The sequence below is a fragment of the Lithobates pipiens genome, unplaced genomic scaffold (assembly GCF_037356315.1).
Source record: "Lithobates pipiens isolate NorthernLeopardFrog02 unplaced genomic scaffold, aLitPip1_a1.2 Scaffold_23, whole genome shotgun sequence".
Lineage (NCBI taxonomy): Eukaryota > Metazoa > Chordata > Amphibia > Anura > Ranidae > Lithobates > Lithobates pipiens.
Genome location: NW_027507785.1, coordinates 117,503,809 through 117,519,268, shown reverse-complemented (window position 1 = coordinate 117,519,268; position 15,460 = coordinate 117,503,809). Strand labels below are relative to the sequence as shown.

The 15,460-nt window shown below is 45.7% G+C and overlaps 1 protein-coding gene across 2 annotated transcripts in view; it reads right to left on the bottom strand.

The window, feature by feature from the left end:
• TMPRSS6 (transmembrane serine protease 6) overlaps nt 1-15,460 on the bottom strand; it is a 430,707-nt gene that overhangs the window by 155,504 nt on the left and 259,743 nt on the right. For both annotated transcript variants that reach the window (XM_077452249.1, XM_077452250.1), the window contains 2 exons: nt 884-1,026; nt 676-774 (listed from right to left, as the gene is read on the bottom strand). In XM_077452249.1, coding sequence (XP_077308375.1) covers nt 676-774; nt 884-1,026 — 242 coding nt within the window. The remainder of the gene's footprint in view (nt 1-675; nt 775-883; nt 1,027-15,460) is intronic.

Genomic DNA, 15,460 nt, shown 5'->3' with positions numbered 1-15,460 from the left:
CCCAACAACCAGCGGCCAGGGTTGTCAGGAAGAGGCCCTTGTCCTCATCAACATGGGGACAAGGTGCTCTGGGGTGGGGGGGCGCGCGGCCCCCCCTTCCCCAAAGCACCCCCCATGTTGAGGGCACGCAGCCTGGTACGGCTCAGGAGGGGGGGCGCTCGCTCGTCCCTACCCCCTTTCCTGGCTGGCCGGGTAATGTGCTCGGATAAGGGTCTGATATGGACCTGGGGGGTACCCCCACGCTGTTTTTTCGGCGTAGGGATTCCCCTTTAAGTCCATACCAGGTGACAGGGCCAGCGACGCCTCCTTCGCTGGTCCCGGCTACCTGGAGCCGTGCTCATAATGAACGGACTTTCCTCCGTGTGTGTGGGCGAGTCCGTTCATTTCAAAAGTATGGCGGATTGTCCAGCGGTACGGCGGACTTAGTCTGACGGACTTAGTCCGCCGGACCTAGTCCGCCACAAAAGTGCCCTGTGTGGGCAGGTAGCTCGTTCAGAAAGTCCGCCGGTTTGTCCGCCAGACTAAGTCCACTGGATAGTCTGATACGTGATGACTATGAAAATGGAGGCTGTTAGTACAATGTTTATATCTATCACTATGACATGAACTGAGCTTTAATATTTAGTTTCGGTCTTAGTCATTTTTACAGTGGCTGAATTTAGTCAGTTTACTCACCACAGTTTCTCTCATCCAACCCGTTTTGACAATCCTTGACACCATCGCATAACGGAACACAAATACCATCAATTTCGCAGAGGTACTCCCCAGGACAAGCTGCACAAAGATTATGAGATGATGTGACAAAGTTTGGACTTTAGAAACACAGCAGACTTTTGTAAAAATGTTTTGAAGGAGGTTAATATTACACAGCAGCACAACTCACGGTCTGTTAGATTGTAGAGGCTGTAGGAGGCCTGTATTCCTGGGCCAGTTTGTGATCTTTGACAGGAAAATGTTATTGAGATGTTATTTGACTTCCCTTTGATCCTTTGAGTGTATGATCTAAGCGTACGTAACCCACAGAGCCTATGGATTAAAGTGAAAGAGTGAAGTTACTGTATTGGAATTTAGATACTGATGGATTCTTTTTGTACCTCAATTTTTATGTGTATGGACACTTGTATAATTTGGAAATTGCCTTCTTCTCTTAAATAAAACATTAGAAAAAAAGTGAAATGGTGAGTACCACTTTTGACATTACCTGAAAGTGACCCTGTGAGCACAGGATCACTTTTATGTACAACATGCCAGGAATAAGAAAGCTACATGTTTTAGTGGTCTTTTTCTTGAATTACTGCTGAAGAATTACTGCTCTCCCAGCCACTGCACGGGAGGTGTGTGATACCCGCTCTACCCGCTGCTAACTCTGGTTTTATATACAGGCACATACATCACAACAGGACATACACCGATCCGCCACAACTTTATGACTGCTGACGGGTTAAGTGAATAACATTGATTCTCTTACAGTGGCATCTGAAAGTCAGGATATACCGTATATACTCGAGTATAAGCCGAGATTTTCAGCCTCTTTTTTGAGGCTGAAAGTGCCCCCCTCGGCTTATACTCGAGTCATCGCTGTCTGCCCGCTCGATCAGCGTGTCGAGCAGACAGACAGCGGCCATTCTGATTCAAAAGCCGCGCCTCCGGCTCCCCCTTCGCCTGTGATAGGCGGAACACTGAATTTCCCAGCAGCCTGTGTTCCGCCTATCACGGACTTCGTATCATCCTCGTACTACGGACGAGGATGATACGACGTCTGTGATAGGCGGAACACAGGCTGCTGGGAAATTCAGTGTTCCGCCTATCACAGGCGAAGGCGGCGGCGCAGCTTTTGAATTTTACAATGGCCGCCGACGAACGAAGAGGGCACGGGACGGAGGCAAGGCACAGGACGGCACGGCACGGGACGGGACGGGACGGGACCGGAGGCAAGGCACGGCGGCGAGGCACGGCGGCGAGGCACGGCGGCGAGGCACGGAGGCAAGGAGGCTCGGCACGGGACGGAGGCTCGGGACAAAGGCTCAGGACACAGGTAGGCTGGACACACACACACACACACACACACACACACACACACACACACACACACACACGGATACACACACACACACAGGGATGGATGGATGGATGGAGACACACACACACAGGGATGGACGGACACACAGGGATGGACGGACACACAGGGATGGACGGACACACAGGGATGGACGGACACACACACAGGGATGGACAGGCATGTCTTACCCTCGGCTTATACACGAGTCAATAAGTTTGCCAGTTTTTTTGGGGGTAAATTGGGGGCCTCGGCTTATATTCGGGTCGGCCTATACTCGAGTATATACGGTACTATGTGGCAAGAAAATATGTTTCAGTTTTTGCAGACACCAAGCTAGAATTGGAGAAAGTGCAGAGAAGGGCAACCAAACTGATAAGAGGTATGAATGAACGGAAATTATTCTCTCTTGAGAAGAAACGATTAAGGCGGATATGATCAACATGTATAAATACATAAGGGATCCATACAGTGAACTTGGTGTTGAGTTATTCACTATAAGGTCATCACAGAGGACAAGGGTGCACTCTTTATGTCTGGAGGAAAAAAATGTAATCTCCAAATACGACAAGGTTCCTTCACAGTAGGAGCTTTGAAAATGTGGAATAGACTCCCTCCAGAGGTGGTTCTGACCAGTTCAGTAGCTTGCTTTAGCCACCCGCGACTGGCAGAATGGCTCCCCTGCACAAATCGCCATAGCTGTATGGCGGGCGCTTTAAGGGGTATAGGGCACCCACGATCGCTCCTGACAGTTAGAACGAGTATCTGTGTGTGTAAGCACACAAATCCACGTTCTGGCAGAGGAGAGAAGACAGATTGTTTGGTCCTAGTATATAGGAACACCGATCTGTCTCCTCCCTCAGGCAGTCCCATCCCCCTTACAGTTATAACATGCTGAGGAAACACATTTAACCCCTTGAACACCCCCTATTGTTAACCCCTTCCCTGTCAGTGACATTTATACAGTAATCATTGGCTATTTTTAGCTCTGTGTCAGGTCACCTGAGACCAGGTAACACATGCACTCCGTAGGAGTCGGAAGTGCACCACTAAGGTAGTGGACCCTAGGACTGACTGCTGCAGATAGTACCCAGGGAGGTTAAGGAAGCGGGTCTACAGGATCACTAATACAGATCCCAGTGGGAGCTAGAGCATAGATTCCCCAGGGTGAGGAGTCTAAGAGCCAGCAGGTGTTCACCAGAGCCTCTAGTGGTGAGGATGGACTATGGTGCAGTCTGGCTCCTGTTCGTGGCCCCCATGCTCACAGTAGACTACAGGAGAACAAAGCAGTAGGCTGGAACAACAAGGACAGTAAAGGAATAAAGCAGGGGTCAGGGCAACTAGCAGACAGGAACAACAGAGTACACGCCAAAGGTTCAGGGTCACAGGAAAACAGGGATAGTCTAGGACACGCCAAAAGGTCAGGGTCATGGGCTGACAGAAATAGTTGAGAACACGCCAAGGTCGGTAACAGAGACAAACGAAGAGCACACTGCAAGCAGGAAACGGGAAGCCAAACACACAATGAATACACAAATGTTTGATCAGCACCGTTGGCTTGCAGTGCACAGGTTAATATAGGGTTCCCTGATCGGGCCTGGGGTGGAGCCATGCTTAGACGAGAGGTTATAAAAAACCACCAGGTGGAAGTGGCTGGCCTCCTAAGAAACACATGGAGAAGGTAAGCTGACAGACAGGCATCACTGCATAACCATGACTATCTGGTCGCTGTATAAATGTCAGTAGTCTCAAAAAAGTGTCAAAAGTGTCCGATCTGTCCGCTGCAATGTCGCAGTCCCAATAAAAATCGCAGATAACCACCATTACTAGTAAAAAAATAAAAATAATAAAAAGGACATAAATCTATCCCCTATTTTGTAGACGATATAACTTTTGCACAACCCAATCAATATATGCTTATTGCAATTTTTTTTTTTAACCAAAAATATGTAGAATATATATCAGATCAGCCTAAACTGAGGAACACATTTTTATTTATATTTTGTTCATTTGGAAATATTTATTATAACAAAAAGTAAAAAATATTGTTTTGTTTTTTCAAAATTGTCGCTTTTTTTAGTTTATAGCGCAAAAAATTAAAACCGCAGAGGGGATCAAATACCACTAAAGGAAAGCTCTGTTTGTGGGGAAAAGGACGTAAATTTTGTTTGGGTACAGCATCGAACGACCGTGCAATTGTCAGTTAAAGCGACACAGTGCCGTTTCGCAAAAAATGGCCCAGTCAAGAAGGGGGTAAATCCTTCCGGGGCTGAAGTGGTTAAAAAAGGCCTGGATTATTTCCTAAATGTACATAATATAACTGGATACTAACATTTATAAGTAAAGTTGATCCAGGGAATATATGATTGCCTCTCCGGGGATCAAAAAAAAGATATTTTTATCTCTGCTAGAGCAATTCTTTTTTTTTGGCCTTCCTCTGGATCAACTGTGGGTATAGGATTATCTACATGGGATTGTTTTTTTTTCCCCCGTGATTTGAACTAGATGGACTTATGTCTTTTTTCAACCTGACTAACTATGTAACTATGTTGTCCCTGAAGTTGATGTGATTAAAGTAAAGAAGATGGGCATTACAGTTAGCTCCAACAGCCAAAAGAACCTACAGTGGGCATGTGAACATCAGAACTGGATCACAGAGCAATAGAAGATAGCCTGGTCTGATAAAATGAGTTTTCTTTTACATCATGTGGGTGGCCGGATGTGTGTGCATTGCTTACCTGGGGAAGAGATGCACCAGGATGCAGTATGGGAAGAAGGTAAGCGGGCAGAGGCAGTGTGATGCTTTGGGTAATATGCTGCTGGGAAACCTTGGGTCCTGCCATTCATGTGGATATTACATGACACGTACTACCTACCTAAACATTGTTGCTGACCAACAACACCACTTCATGGAAATGGTACTCTCTGATGGCAGTGGCCTCTTTCAGCAAGATAGTGCGCCCTACTACACTGCAAAAATCATTCAAGAATGGTTTAGGGAACGCAACAACGATTTTGTGATGTTGACTTGGCCACCAAATACTCCAGATCCAAATCCAATGGAGCATCTGTGGGATGTGCTGGAAAAACAAGTCTGATCCATCGAAGCCCCATGTCACAACTTAAAGAATTTAACCACTTCAGACCATTTTGCTGGCTTAAGACCAGACCACTTTTTGCGATTCAGCACTGCGTCGCTTTAACTGACAATTGCACGGTCGTGCGACATGGCTCCTAAACAAAATTGACGTCCTTTTTTTCCCACAAATAGAGCTTTCTTTTGGTGGTATTTGATCACCCCTGCGGTTTTTATTTTTTGCACTATAAACAAAAATAAAGCGACAATTTTGAAAAAAACACATTATTTTTTACTTTTTGTTATAATAAATATCCCCCAAAAATATATATAAAACATTTTTTCCCTCAGTTTAGGCCGATACATATTCTTCTACATATTTTTGGTAAAAAAATCGCAATAAGCGATTATTGATTGGTTTGCGCAAAAGTTATAGCGTTTACAAAATAGGGGATAGTTTTATGGCATTTTTATTAATATTTTATTTATTTTTTTACCAGTAATGGCGATCAGCGATTTTTATTGTGACTGCGACATTATGGCGGACACGTCAGACATTTTTGACACATTTTTGGGACCATTGTCATTTACACAGCAATTACTGCTATACAAATGCAGTGATTCCTGTGTAAATGACACTGGCAGTGAAGGGGTTAACCACTGGGTGGCAGTGTAGGGGTTAAGTGTTCCTAGGGGCGTGTTACTAACTGTTGGAGGCCGGGCTTTCTTTTAGTGAACACTGATCTCTGCTCCAATCACATGGAGCAGAGATCAGCGTCACTTGTTGTTAGGCAAAACTGGGAGATGCTGTTTACAATGGCATCTCCTAGTTCAGCCACCCCGTGAGACGATCGCGGGTATGCCCGCGGCGATCGAGTCCGCGGGACCCGCGACCGGACTCACGGGGGTTCCGACTAGCAGGTCGGCAAATTTAAAGGGACTTACAGGTATGCCCATTTGCCTGCCCGTGCCATTCTGCCGACGTACATCGGCGTGCGCCGGCCGGGAAGTGGTTAAAGGATCGGCTACTGTCAGCTTTGTGCTAGATATTACAGCATACCTTCACAGATGTAGTGGCATCCATGAACCTGTTGGGTCAGGACTGTTTTGGTGGCAGAAAGGGCTATTTTTAAGGCAAATAGGGGACCTACTCTATAGTAGGTGGGTGGCATTGAGTTATGGCTGACCGGTGTATAAGCCAGCAGAATAAACCACAACAACTGACAGGGAAAACAAATATTCCATCATCTGTTAATTGCTTGTAGAGGATGCCAAGCAGTGAAATTACATCTTTTTAGGAAACTGGCTATGGAAAAGGAAAGTACTGTATATGCAGTCTTATTTTAGCAGATATATTGTAAGCATAAGTGATCCTGTAAAGAAAGAGTAATTATAGTAGGCACCTGCTTTGATGATAAAACACAAACGAAAAAAAAATTAAATACAAATGAATTCTATATATACATACAGTGCCAGTATTCGGCCCCCTTGAACTTTTCAACCTTTTGCCACATTTCAGGCTTCAAACATAAAGATATTTTTATTTTTTGTGAAGAATCACCAACAAGTGGGACACAATTGTGAAGTGGAACGAAATCTATTGTATTTTTTAAACTTTTTTAGCAAATAAAAAACTGAAAAGTGGTGCGTGCAAAATTATTCAGCCCCTTTACTTTCAGTGCAGCAAACTCACTCCAGAAGTTCAGCGAGGACCTCTGAATAATCCAATGTTGTCCTAAATGACTGATGGTGATAAATAGAATCCACCTGTGTGTAATCAAGTCTCTGTATAAATGCACCTGCTCTGTGATAGTCTCAGGGTTCTGTTGAAAGCGCAGAGAGCATCATGAAGACCAAGGAACACACCAGACAGGTCCGTAATACTGTTGTGGAGAAGTTTTGAAGCTGGATTTGGATGCAAAAAGATTTCCCAAGGCACTGTGTATATATATATATATATATATATATATATATATATATATATATATATATATATATATATATATTGTGACAGTACAGTTCCATGTCCTAGTAATTGTTGCCCAGGGTTCTCAAATAGGCAGGTTGAGGGGCTCCAGGGGTATTTTTTTTTTTGTCAGTTTCCTCCAAAGTTTGTAAAATCCACTTGGGGACCTGGAGCCCGGAGATTCCATAGCGTTATGGGTGGGATGGAATCTCCATTCCTGGGACCGGGTTTTGGGAACAGCCAGAAGTCTGGCTGGATGATTGAACAGGTGGGTCCTGGGCTTAAAACAGAGCCAAGACCATGGTTCTGGGCTCCACCCTCCCAAGGAGCCCAAGGCAAGTAAGGGAGAAGCATGCATGTCTGCATGGTATAATCGGAGGGCCCAAAGCTGTGGGCTGAGCAGCAAAGAAGAGAAAAAGAGGTACAGTAGTTGTATGACATCTCTGTTATAGGGATAAGAGGGCTGAAGTGTAAAGCCTGAACGGTAGTACATCTGAAGAGAGCCAGGTGGCTTGGTATTTTTCATTTTATTACGCTGTTGCTGTGGAAAGCTGAAACCCCGTGTGGGAAACCCTCCTATTATTGGACTTGTTTTGTTTTACTTTTAATAAAAGTGGGCCAACAAGCCCTTAAATGGCATAACTGGCATGGACTCTACTCACTGGTGTGCTCTACACAGAGGCTAAATAACCCCCAAATATCACAAGTGGTGCTCGGATGCGGGCATAACTGAAGATCCTCGCATATACCAGTGAGCTATTGCCAGAAACTGCCTGTGCTCTGCAGTGTGTGCAGCAGGTGGTGTACCTGGAAGGGAGAGGCCCCTTAAAAAGACAGTACTCCTGTTGTTACTCTGTGTAGTGGAGTGTCTGCAAATATGGAGAGTCCACCAACATTTGAATCTTCGGTGGATTGGTGCAAGCGGCACCTGGCAGGAATTAACCAAGCTACAGAGTAAAGGAAGCCAACCCTCAGTGCAAGGGGAAAGCGGCTGGATGTCCATAACTGGAAGAGGGGTGTTGTTGCCCCAGGCAACGCTGCTGCAGTTAAAACAGCAGCTATTGTGAAAGATGTGAATGTGTCACAGCATGAGACAGGATCCAGCAGAGAGAAGCCCATGCTATATGCAAGGAGAGAGGCTGATCAAAGGCTGAGGATGAGAGTGGTTGCCCATAGCAACGCAGAGGAAGCCAGTCGGGCTGTCTCTGTACCATTGGCTATGTCTAATAAGGATCATGGAAAGTGGCTTAAGGAGGAGCCCATATATCATGTTGGAGAGAGGCAGCAAAGTTCTGCTGGGAGAGTGCGGTCTCCCATGGCGACCGGAGTGAAATTTGAGAAGCTGCAGTAGAGATTTGGTTCAGCTTCCCCACAAAGAGGTCTGTGCATTCCGGCCAGCTGGGAATCACCAGGAGAGAATCGCTTTGGGAAAAAATCGTCCAGTACCATGCCTGGAATGTGACCAGCTGGGGCATGGCATGTTTTCTTTCCCTAGGTTATGGAATACGGCTGGAGATAATGTTGCTGAGAAAAAAGTTTTGTCTGCAGTCCCAGATTCCTGTGAAAATATGTTTGCAGTCACCCCTAGCAACAAGAAGTTTAATGTTGTGCCTGCAGGGGGTGCTAAACAGTGGGAGATGCCTGCTGTAGTTTTCATCCCACCAGGAGGAGTTGGCTAGTAAAAGTGCAGCAGAGGACTGGTGCATAAGAAAACGTACTCAAATGAAGATGGTGACCCCAACTACTGCGGTGTGTAAGACTGTCTTTAATGAAATGATGTCTGGAACTGCTGATTTCATGTATAAAAGGACTGGTTACGAGACTGTCCATGATGATGTTAGTGGATCCACTGAATGTGCACTTGAGAATGACTTTTCCCTATACAGTGGGAATGCAAGGGTTAAAGTCCAAATAGAACCTGTTTTGGTGACTAAAAGTGTTGTGTCTAATGACTATCAGGCTCAAGTTGGCCGTGGGCTAGGACAGCCTGCAAAAGCTAAAAATGCTATAAGTGTTACTGTTAATGAAATGTTTGCTGCTGTTAGGAAAACTTTTGCCTTTTGCTCTGAAAGAACCTGGGGTTAGCAAAAATGGGCCATTGCCTGTAGCAACTGGTGGTAAGACAGCACAGTTGTCCACAGGAATCTCCAGGGAACTTCATGTATTGGAGTCAGAGGTTGCCCTGGACAACTGCGATGTCACTCTGGTGGAACAGAGTGGAACTGTACCGTGTAATGGTAATGTGTTAGTGCAAACTGCTAGCACTAAAAATGTGCAGGTAAATGGTGGATTAACACAACCTGTGAAAAATGCAAAGGTGTGTGAGGTTTATGAAAAGCAAGCAGAGAAAGTTGGTGAATATGGTGTATTGTAACCTGTGCTACCACAGTCTGACATGATTTACAATGACTGGTGTAATGAGTCTGCAGCTAAGCCAGTCTGTTCTTATGTGTTTCCTTGGGCAGATGGATAGGTGCTGAGGAGTACCGCAGAAGGGAGCACACATACAATAGATTGGGATAGTTGGAGTACAAATCTTATCTCCCTGATAGATAAGGCTTTTATGCACAAAAATAAGGTGGACACGGTTTCTGCTGTACCAGCAGGGGAGTCTGCAGAACAGCTTGTACCTGAGGGCGCGGTGGCTGCTGCAGGGGTTAACCCTTGTGAGCAGGATGAACCAAATAAGGTCACAGCAGAGACATTGTCCGTGACCCACAAAACTGAGGTTTACATGGAGTGTCAACGTGACGTCACTGGTAATGTTCTGGAGCAGTTCGTTGAGCCTGAGAAGTTGGGTATGAGTCTAGCACCTGGCAGCGCTCTGGTGGAGCACCAGGCTGTGTTTACCTCCAGCTGGGAGGAAGTTCCGTTAACTGTTGCAACTTTTCAAGTCTCAGCAAGTGAGTCTCTCTGCATTCCCAGTGTCATGAAAGTCCCCAGGAAGGACTTAGGTCTGGAGTCAAGGGCCTGGTTATTAACCCAAGCATTAAAAGAGATGCTTGAACTTTGGGATGTACAGCCAATCTATACCAGTGTGTCTCCTCCACAGTTTGATGGTCTGGTACTGTGGAGTACTTCTAGGTGGAGCACTGTATGGCAGGCTATACAGAGCAAAGAAAAACAGGACAGGAAAGGTTTATTCCTAAATTTGCTACTTTTGTTAAAAGTTGCCACTACGTATGCTGATGGATTACGTCCAGAAGAAATATTTGAGACAGACTTTGGAGAAATGGGAAATAAGCCTAAAATGTCTGTGGTTTCACCTCCTAACAGCCAGATGGGAAGCATTTCTGCTGCTATGGTTCAGGGTGGTGCTGGTCAGTTGTCGGTGAAGGGCACGTATACTGCACCAGTGGAAAAACCACATGAGATGGAAGGGCCAAGTGTGAACCTGAAAGCAGCAGAGATCCTGACCAGGGCTCAAGCAAAGGTGGTTAAAGAGACTGGGGTCCCCAGTCCAATGGTTGGTTTAGGTGACAAACCTAATAAGGTCCCTGGGACAGGGGAATGGACAAGGAGCGTGATAAAAATTGTATGTGGATCAGACGAGAGCTTGCCTGTTCTGGTGGATAAAAATACAGATGGCATCAGAACAGGTCAAGTGGTAGGACAGCTGCCTGCATAGTGGGTGAACCCAGGGGAGGTGACGTCCTGTGAGGTTCCTGTGGGTGATGAAGGCGCTCCGGTATGTGTGCCCTCTGCGGACTCTACCCTAGCAAATGTTGGAAAAAAAGGCATTGGTGACATGTGTAACATTGAGAGGTCTAATGTTGGTTTGAATATGTCTGTCAATGATGAACCAAGTAATGTGTTAATGGTACATGATGATGTGGTGTCCAAAGGTACAGGTAAAACTGGTAAACAATTAGTGACTGCTGAGTCAGGTACCAGAAATAAGAGGCGGGTTCCCCTTATAAACACTATAGAAATAGGCCCCCTACAGTCTCAGAACAGTAATGCTGAGAGAGTTTTGGGGAAACCAGGAAACTTGAAGCGTGGAGGCAGAAGGGTTGGCAGAAAGACCAGAGGTACCCTGTTTAAATTTCAGGAGAAGAAGTCCTTATGGAAATGCACCCGGAAGAAGAGCCGGGAAGATCTCAAAACCCATTACAGAGTGACAGGGGGGCAAAGAGAGAGACACCAATGGAAGTGGTGGGTTGAGTTTCCCTTTAGGAGAAGTGAGGTTGGACAGGGTTTGACTTCTGTAAGGTGTAGTTGGCACATAGGTGCCAAAAGGAAACAATGTGTTTCGCCCTCTGGTTCGAAACAAGGGGGATATGTGACAGTACAGTTCCTTTTATTACGCTGTTGCTGTGGAAAGCTGAAACCCCTGTGTGGGAAACCCTCCTATTATTGGACTTTTTGTTTTACTTTTAATAAAAGTGGGCCAACAAGCCCTTAAATGGCATAACTGGCATGGACTCTACTCACTGGTGTGCTCTACACAGAGGCTAAATAACCCCCAAATATCACAATATATATATTATAATGTGTGTGTGAACATGTAGCTGCCCCTTTAAGTGTTATAACACAAAACAAAATTACTGGTATATACAAAAGGTATGGTGCTTACCACAATATGGTCATCCATAAAATGATCCCCATGTTTTGATTCCAAAAGAAATCTCAGTGAAAAAGTCCCACACTGTGCTGCATACAGTTTTTGCACTATTCAATGTTCTTCCTTTTTCTTCTTAAACCAAACCAGTGCTCCACCACATGTGACAAACAATTGCACTTACTACCAATATATGACTTGTCATTTTGTGCTTGAGCAAATATTTGTGGGTTCTTAGGTGGTCTGGTTCACAGGTAATCAGGGCAGCCATCAGAAATTGTGGGGCCCCTTAGACAACTTTAGGCCTGGGCCCCCCCAGACTTGACCGCCAACATTCCCTAGGGACTGCCCACTGGCCGTCCCACTGAATCCACCCACTAGCTATCCCATCAAGTCCTTCTGTGCACACACCTTTGATTTTAACACTTACAACATCATATATGAAAATGAACAGTGTATTATAAGTCATCAGTGCTTTCATATTTATATTTTGCCCAAAAGAGACATCCCAAACCTGCAGCTGTATGCTCACAGCTAGGGATGAGCTTCGAGTTTGAGTCGAACTCATGTTCGACTCGAACATTGCCTGTTTGCCTGTTCAGCGAACAGTGAACAATTTGGGCTGTTCGCGGCAAATTCGAAAAGCCGGAACACCCTATACAAGTCTATAGGAGAAATCTAAAGTGCTAATTTTAAAGGCTAATATGCAAGTTACTGTCCTAAAAAGTGTTTGGGGACCTGGGTCCTGCCCCAGGGGACATGGATCAATGCAAAAAAAAGTTTTAAAAACAGCCGTTTTTTCAGGAGCAGTGATTTTAATAATGATTAAAGTGAAACAATAAAAGTGTAATATTCCTTTAAATGTCGTACCTGGGGGGGTGTCTATAGTATGCCTGTGAAGGGGCGCATGTTTCCCGTGCTTAGAACTGTCCCTGCACAAAGTGTCATTTGTGCAGGAAAAAAAGTATTTTAAAATCACTTGCGGCTATATTGTCGGCTCCCGTAATACAGAGAACACTCAATGAGTGTTCTCTGTATTAGCCGACCATTCATTCATTGATTAAAAAAAAAAAGCGCGGGGGTTCCCCTAAAATCAATTACCAGGCCCTTCAGGTCTGGTATGGATATTAAGGGGAACCCCGCATCAAATTAAAAAAAAAAATTTGACCTGGGGGTCCCCCTAAAAACCCATACCAGACCCTTTATCCGAGCACGCAACCTGGCAGGCCGCAGGAAAAGAGGGGGGGGGGGGAAGAGAGAGCGTACTAGGCCACATGCCCTCAACATTGGGAGGATGCTTTGGGGGTCTGTGACCCCTCAAAGCACCTTGTCCCCATGCTGATGTGGAGAAGGGCCTCATCCCCACAACCCTGAGCGGTGGTTGTGGGGGTCTGCGGGCGGGGGGCTTATCAGAATCTGGAAGCCCCCTTTAACAAGGGGACCCCCAGATCCCGGCCCCCCCCTGTTTGAAATGGTAAGGGGGTACAAAAGTACCCCTACCATTTCACAAAGAAAGTGTAAAAATGGTTAAATAAGACAAACACACTTTTTAAAAATTCCTTTATTAAAAATAAAAAAAGATTCCAGCGGTGATAATCCACTCCTGCGGAGACACTGCGGAGATCCCATCGCTGACGTTTCTTATATTAGGAGGGCGGGGCCACCTGTCACCTGACCTCGCCCCCTCTGACACTGGTGAAGAAAGCTATGGGGTTCCCCAGTGATGTATGGGTGACCCCGCCCCCCTCTGATGTAACGCAGGTTTCCGTTACCTCAGAGGGGCGGGATCACCCATACGTCATTAGGGAATCCCTGGCTCCCCTCACCAGCGCCAGAGGGGCAGGGTCAGGTGACAGGTGGCCCCGCCCTCCTAATATAAGAAACGTCAGCGATGGGATCCCCGCAGTGTCTCCGCAGTGGAGACAGAAGACGGATGTATGGACAGCGCTGGACTGAGAGATCCCCGTCGCTGGATATGATCATCCATCGCTGGACCCCGGAGATCCGTCGCTGGATAGCAAGAGCAAGAGCACCGTTGGAATCTTTTTTTTTATTTTTAATAAAGGAATTTTTCAAAAGTGTGTTTGTCTTATTTAACCATTTTTACACTTTCTTTGTGAAATGGTAGGGGCACTTTTGTACCCCCTTACCATTTCAAACAGGGGGGGGCCTGGATCTGGGGGTCACCTTGTTAAAGGGGGCTTCCAGATTCTGATAAGCCCCCCGCCCGCAGACCCCCCACAACCACCGCTCAGGGTTGTGGGGATGAGGCCCTTCTCCACATCAACATGGGGACAAGATGCTTTGAGGGATCACAGACCCCCAAAGCATCCTCCCAATGTTGAGGGCATGTGGCCTGTTACGGTTCAGGAGGGGGGGCGCTCTCTTGTCCCTCCTCTTTTCCTGCGGCCTGCCAGGTTGCGTGCTCAGATAAAGGGTCTGGTATGGATTTTTAGGGGGACCCCAGGTCAAATTATTTTTTAAATTTGATGCGGGGTTCCCCTTAATATCCATACCAGACCTGAAGGGCCTGGTAATTGAATTTAGGGGAACCCCCACGCTTTTTTTTTTTTTTTTTTTTTTTTTAATCAATGAATGAATGAATTGTCAGCTAATACAGAGAACACTCATTGAGTGTTCTCTATATTACAGGAGCCGACAATATAGCCGCAAGTAATTTTAAAAGACTTTTTTTCCTGCACAAATGACACTGTGCAGGGACATTTCTAAGCACGGGAAACATGCGCCCCTTCACAGGCATACTATAGACACCCCCCAGGTACAACATTTAAAGGAATATTACACTTTTATTGTTTCTCTTTAATCATTATTAAAATCACTGCTCCTGAAAAAACGGCCGTTTTTAAAACTTTTTTTTTGCATTGATCCATGTCCCCTGGGGCAGGACCCAGGTCCCCAAACACTTTTTAGGACAGTAAATTGCATATTAGCCTTTAAAATGAGCACTTTAGATTGTGAACGTTCGAGTCCCATAGACTTTAATAGGGTTCTAAAGTTCACACGAAGTTTAGGTCTGTTCGCAGGTTCTGGTGCGAACCGAACAGGGGGGTGTTTGGCTCATCCCTACTCACAGCCCCCCTCACACTTGTAAGCTCGAAGCCCCAGTCACACTTGTACACTCGCAGCCCCTCTTCACATATGTTCTCTCTCAACCCTCTCACACTTGTATGTTCTTAGCCCCCTAACACCTGAAGGTATTGTTACCAAGAAGGAGGCCAGATATCTGGTGCCGGATGCTCCGTGGGTACCAGTTATCTACCAATTACCTAAAATCCATGAGAATCCTGTCAAACCACCGGGTAGACCCATTGTTAGTGGGGTGGACTCTTTGTTTGCCAGAATTGGTGAATATCTGGATTATTTCCTTCTGCCGCTGGCACAGAGTTGTCCAGCTTACCTTAAAGACAGTAGAAATCTTATGGAACTATTACAGCATGTAGAGGTTGACGAGGGGCATCTTTTGGCCAGTATTGATGTTAATTCTTTGTACACCAATATTCAGCAAAAACATGGTATAGAAGCTGTGGTTTGGGCTCTGAACAAGACAAAAATTAAAAATAAACAAAGATTTTCTGGTTTATGCCCTTGATTTGGCCATGAGTCACAACTTTTTTTGGCATGATAAGCAGCTTTTCAGGCAAAAGAGGGGAATGGCCATGGGGGCTAAGTATGCCCCGTCAGTTGCCAAACTCTTTATGCGTTATTGGGAAAAGTATGCCATCTTTAGCTGTAATATACCCCAGCTTAAGTTCTATAAGCACTACATTGATGACATTATTG